Here is a 6,497-nt window from a genome sequence, read left to right as displayed (position 1 = left end):
AAATTATACATTGTATGAAACTAATTTACACTTGTATCATTGTGAAGGTGGAAAATTGAATGAAAATATAGTTTTACTGTTAGTCATCTTATTAGTAACTGTAATACACAATAGAAAAGAGTAGACTTATTTCTATGTTTTATTGTTATCTGTTAAGTTTAGGGATGCACGGGTAATAAAATCTGGCCGAATACTGTGTCCGGGTACCTGGTCACTAAGCTTCAGCCTGTGCCAGGCATCAACCAGGACCAGATTGTCCCCTTCCCCCTAAAAAAAAAAACAACATACACAAAAATGAGGAACAAAAACAAAATTGTTGTTTATTACATTTAACTGAATAATCACCAACAGAATATTCAAGTTTTACTTTCAACTTTTTCAGTGCCTAGCCCCAACTTCTCAAACCCTAACCCCTGTTGTTCCCAAAACCCCCACCTTCCCCAGAAATCCACTTCTCAAGCCATGCCTGGTCATTAACCCCTATTGTTCTCTGAATCCCTGACTTTCAGTGGGCGGTCAGTTTTTGTTGCTCGGAACACGTTTTTTTTATAACTAAACCAATTGTTGACTGTTACCTTCAGTACCGCATTAGTTGCCACAAAGATTAGGGCTTAGATGCCTAACTTCGAAACTTGGCCGGAGCCGAGTATTACCGGGTGGCCCAATACCCAACTGGAGCCGATTATCTGGCCAGGTACCCGTGCATCCCTACTATTCACATATGCAGTATCATACTTTTAGAAGTAATAATTTAAACCCCAAAAGCTGGAGAAGCATTAGAACTGACAGGATTAAATTTATGATAAAAATCATGTAACATAAGATATATTTTTGTTCTTCTACATTACTCTTAACATCAACAATTTTATATGAATTTTATTATAAATCTGAGGTCTATTAGTTTCTACTACCTCACTAGCTTTTGCTGTTTAAACCATAACTTTTAAATACACTTAAAAGTTTAATAAAAAGTTAAAAAGTACTTTAAACATACATCACCAAATGCTTCAGTTCCACCTTGAATACCGCCACAGGCCTGATTAATCTCACCCCTAAAAATCAGTTTATCATCCAAGGTCATGTCCACTAATCTAGCACCTCGGAAAGAATGAATACGGGACTTGTTGTAGTTCTGTTTAAAAACATAATTGTACAAATAGTTGGTGAAATATTACATTCAGTGCATTACGTCTTTAAAAAATAAACAAAATGCAGCTGATTATACTAACATAGAAGCTACTGTGATTATAAATCTCATCCAAGATTTCTGTGACACTGAAGGTTAAGATAATAAGAACTTGATGAAAGAGATTACAGATTATCTCACTCCAGATATAGGGAGTATTGCTGATATCTCTTGATTTTTTCCTTCTCACAGTGCAAATACTTAACCAAATTCCATGAAATTTAGTACAAACTTACTAAACAATAGTTAGTTTTAATTTTAAAAATTCATATAATTTGATTTACTTTTCTATCTTTTTTATGTTGTGAAACATTTTGAAAAAAACATCAAAAATTATTCCTTTAGCCTTAGAATTTCAATATTTCTTTACGTTTATAAGGAAGTTCCACTTCTTATAACCAGTCGATTTCAACTAATAATTCATTTTGCCAACTGCAGTATTTATCACTTCTGGTTATAAATCATATAAAACACCATATAAAGTGACAAAAATTTATTGATGATCTAAGATTTTATATTTCAAAATGTCATCAGGTCAGGCTAGGTAACAATATTTTTGGTCTAAACTTATTTATATGTAAGAAATATACTTTTATTTCAATAAATTATGAGCTATTTTATTTATTTGCATTGTTTGAATCGATAAAATTAAAATTATATTCCATAAATAATGATTTGAGTTACTGTAATAAATAATTTGCTGTCATTATCACGCTCCCTAACTTTATAAAGCTTACCATTACCAATGTTTTGTCATCGAAGAAATGTATGATAACTTTCAAACAAATATAATTTAAGACAAAAACATTTTCAGGAATGAAAAGAACATCAAAAGAAACGATAAAAAAATTCCAAGATCTATAGTTCCTAAGCCTTCTAAACTTCCAACTACAATCCACTGTTCTTCTCTGCTTGAGCTAGGTCTGATCACTTTTTGTGAAATCATAAATTACTTCTCATACGATTTTTTTCTTTTTGTGCTTAAGCTCTGCCTATAGATATTTTTAGTATGCTTCATCAGTAGTTTGGTGAAAGAGAAGAAAAATCAGGAGAAAAAGGAAACTGATAATTATATTCTCAAGGAATATCAGTTTCTTAGCAAATACAAAGTTCTGTTGTGGGATGGGAAAAAATATTCTAAAAATCAATTTGTTTAAGGCAAATAATCTTGGAATTGTGCAGAATTGTAGGTTTGAACCTTTTTTTCTTTTCTTTTTTTTGCAATGTAACAAAATGACAAAAATACAAATTCTGAAATATTTTCGGGTAAAAAATTGTTAACACAAAGTTAGAATAATTATTATTTTTTAAACTTTGACACTGCATCTTGAGTTTGTTTGTTTGTTTGAAGTTCAGCACAAAGCTACACAATGGGCTATCTGTGCTCTGCCCAAAATGGGTATCAAAACCCGGTTTCTAGCATTGTAAGTCCACAGACACTGGGGGGCATTGCATCATGAGATGTGCAGTTGGTACCTGAAAGATGCTCACAGGCCTGAAAATGAATCAGTCATACAAGAACCAAAATCAAGAAAGTTTCAATTAAAAAAGAATTCTATTCACAAATACCTTCATATGAGAAAACAAAATTAAAGACCTAGAACAACATTTGAATATCATTAGAACAAAAACACCACATTTTATTGTTTTTGAGCTTGGAAATCAGATCCACAAAATAAAAAATATAAACTACAAATGTACTGGTTTATATATTATTGTCCAATTATTTTTACATTCATAAACACTTGGTATGCTACATATATTATATGATAACTGCAATCAAATAAAAGTCATCTGACATTGTATAATTAACTATTAGCTACATAGAAATGTATACAATAAACATTATTATAATGAATGAAAGACACAGACACAAGTTCAACAAATTTCTCTCTCACCCTCCCCTCTTTTTTTTATAATAAAACCACCCACCCAGATCCGAATCATTGCCACTCTGACTGGATGGAGGAATTTCAAGAAAATATAATGACTGTTGCCAGGTGTGAAAGGAGTTAACCACAAGTGCATGTCGTCTTTGGTGCGATACACTCCATCAATCAAATTGGATACAACTCTTGGGTCGTGACTGTACTCGGGAAGAACATTTATGTCCGCTGGATCTCCCCAGATCTGTAAGTATTTGATGTAATGAAAATACCTATATTCAAATACACACACAGTCAAAACTGTTGTGATAGTGGTGCACTGGTCTAACTAGTGTTCCTTTGAACATAAAACTATTACATTACACAAAAATAAAACTGCATAATAATTTCTATCAAATTAATTTTGTATATTAGTAATTTTCATGCAAATTTCTAGCCTACTTACTGTTGGCTCAAAATATAAAAACTGCAATAAGTACCAGCAAAATTCATAAGATAAACAAAAGACTAGTTTATATCTATTTTTCCTTTTTTTGCATGCATGAAATTATTTATTAAAAAAAACTTTTTTTTTTTACTTCAAATGCAGGTTAGAAAATTATTCGTCATTGGGTTTAACTTCTACATACTGTGACCTTGATATAAAGTTGACAGAATATGCTTAGGATATTTTAAAGTGTTAATAACAGCCATCATTTAACAGCATAGTCTAACCTATATGGCTTTGGAACTATATAATAAGAGAGGTTTGATATATTCCAAAACAGCTGTATGTTCATCTTTGGATCATATTATTACTACAACAATCCAGTTCTGGAACAACAATATAACAGAAGAAAATGAGGGAGATTACACACACCAGAAACTCTGAAACACGTGTATTATATTAGTTTGTCAACCACAATCTTAAGATTGATATTTAAAAAAAATAAAATACACATTGGCTTTAGTGTTTGAACAAACATTTGGTCATTCTTTCCCATATTCTTACCTTTTCCACTGGAGCTGGCTCTCCAGTGTGAGTGAATACTTCAATGCCATTCAGTCCAACATAATGTTTATCACCCCAAGTTGTTAAAATATTTATGGTAAGGTGCTTGCCTTCAGGAAGCACCGGAATAAAGAAATCACCACTGAAGTTGAGACTATAAAAAGACAGAATTGAAAAATAAACCTAACACTACAAGATTGCTATGTTTGACAAGCTGAAATATACATTTGTCTATTGATTTTTAACTCCTTATTTCCTTCAAAGAACAATGAAATCCAAAACCTTGTTAAAATTAATAATATGAATAGATTTACCACAGTTCTGGAGTGACAAAATTTCAGGAGATTTCCTGGACCACTAAGCAATTTTCCACGACCCTTTAAGCTTAACTATTAGTTATCTTTTTTTTAATCTGTTGTTAAGTTAATAAACAGAAACAAACCCCAGCACATAGTTACACTTTTAAATAATTATTCTATTTGAGGACCTAGCATGACTTTCAAAGATTCATACTTTCATGAGACCATCATGAAGTCTGTATTAAAGGTACTATGAAATGCTTGCATCAGTCAAATAACACAATCACCATTAACAAACAAAAAGTAAGTCAATTTTTCTCCTACTGTGCATATAAAACACACAACAGTGGTTTAAAAAACTTTAATAAAGGAGTTAAGCAGGTGATGCTAAATTAAGAGTTTCTGGCACTTTTAATCCTCTGTTCACAGGCTCGGTCAAATTTACAGAGCCCACATTTTTGAAGCTATACATTATGTTGACAATTCTGGATTTACTTTGTGTATATTCACAAAATTTAGCAAGCTTTTAGTAAACATTACAACTCTGTTGTACACAAAAATTCAGATTTTTAATAAGGAAGTTTTACTGACAATTTGTCTGGGAATTTATGAGGCCTTTACTGAATCAAACAGAGTGAAAAGTGGTTTCCACATTAAGAATAAAAATACTTCATTTGTATAACCTCTAGAACCTTCTAAATGAATATCAAAAGTATTTTAGCAAAATTTATATTTTACCTCTTATTTTCTTAACCCCAAATCATCAATATACAGTGAAAAAAAAAAGTTGAAAATTATGAAATTTGTTTATTTGTTTTGAATTTTCGTGCAAAGCTACACGAGGGCTATCTGCACTAGCCATCCCTAATTTAGTAGTGTAAGACTAGAAGGAAGGCAGCTAGTCATCACCACCAACCGCCAACTCATGGGCTACTTTTTTACCAATGAGTAGTGGGATTAACCATCACATTATAACACTCCCACGGCTGAAAGGGCGAGCATGTTTGGTGGGACGGGAATTCAAACCCGCGACCCTCAGATTGTGAGTCAAGCACCCTAACCACCTGGCCATGCCAGGCCTAAATTATGAAATAAAATGAATAATACAAGTTTTCGTCCTCAGCAATAACTTTACTTTCAATCACAAAGAACCAAATTAATTATCTTAACATTTTCAACTTCTGACCTTTTCACAACTACTTTCTTTTAATATGATGGTTTTTACTACTCTACTTTTGACTGAGACCACTATAGGATTACTGCATATAAAAATCAATATATCGCAATGGGAGCCCATTAGTTGTTCCTCATAGAACTAATGTAAAACTATAGGATCCAAGTGTCATGTTGCACAACAATGCTTGAGCTAGAGTAATTGTTGATGTTTTATTTTACTGAAGTTGATATGAGCATTATGTTTCACACTGGTGCTTAAACTAGTGTAATTTTAGGAATTTTTTGTTTTGTTAGGCTAAGCTGAAAAGTTTAATTTTTATATTTTAGCTACTTGTGTTAAAAAATAGATAACAATAGATAAAAAGGATACATAAAAAACAAAGATTTACGGTACTCACTATGTACTTGGTTGAGCTTGCACTCAAGTAAGCATTCTTCCATAAACCTCATTAAGTCTCACAAATTTAGTTGTACAAAAAATTATTCATGTAGATTTCAAATAAACATTTCCAAACACAAAAATATATCACTCACTAGAATAGAATATTCCAAAACTACTATAATTTATTTGGTTTCTAAGTAACCTAAAGTTCTCAGAGCAACAAAATATGATCACCACAACCAAAAAATTCTGCTAACTGTCACTTTACAGTAGTAAAACAAGAGAACTGTTTTCCATTTTTTTTTATCCCACTTCTGACACCAATTTGTTACGTCTCCGTTTGTTAATTGACTTCCCGTAAATTCGTTCCGATGAAACTTTAGCGACACAAGTCCTTACTTAATAAAACTGGTTTATTCTTTCCGAATATAACTTTACGATACACTTAATTTCAACAATACGCGCTAAAACAAACGCTATAACAACGAACGTGCTCAACTTCAATAATACTCTTTAACTGCAAATCAATTACTCACTGTCTACACACACATTCTTGTCCAGTCACATTGTCATCCTC

General features: G+C 31.9%; 1 protein-coding gene across 5 annotated transcripts in view; it reads right to left on the bottom strand.

Annotated features, from left to right (window-relative positions):
- The window catches only part of LOC106466699 (protein KIAA0556-like), a 132,316-nt gene that overhangs the window by 40,159 nt on the left and 85,660 nt on the right, over positions 1–6,497 (bottom strand). For all 5 annotated transcript variants that reach the window (XM_022394773.1, XM_022394771.1, XM_013926995.2 and 2 more), the window contains 3 exons: positions 4,064–4,217; positions 3,119–3,316; positions 995–1,132 (listed from right to left, as the gene is read on the bottom strand). In XM_022394773.1, the coding sequence (XP_022250481.1) occupies positions 995–1,132; positions 3,119–3,316; positions 4,064–4,217 (490 nt within the window). The remainder of the gene's footprint in view (positions 1–994; positions 1,133–3,118; positions 3,317–4,063; positions 4,218–6,497) is intronic.

Source organism: Limulus polyphemus, unplaced genomic scaffold (genome assembly GCF_000517525.1).
Source record: "Limulus polyphemus unplaced genomic scaffold, Limulus_polyphemus-2.1.2 Scaffold2348, whole genome shotgun sequence".
Lineage (NCBI taxonomy): Eukaryota > Metazoa > Arthropoda > Merostomata > Xiphosura > Limulidae > Limulus > Limulus polyphemus.
The sequence above is the reverse complement of the archived record's forward strand: the minus strand, read 5'-3'. Positions and strand labels throughout refer to the sequence as shown.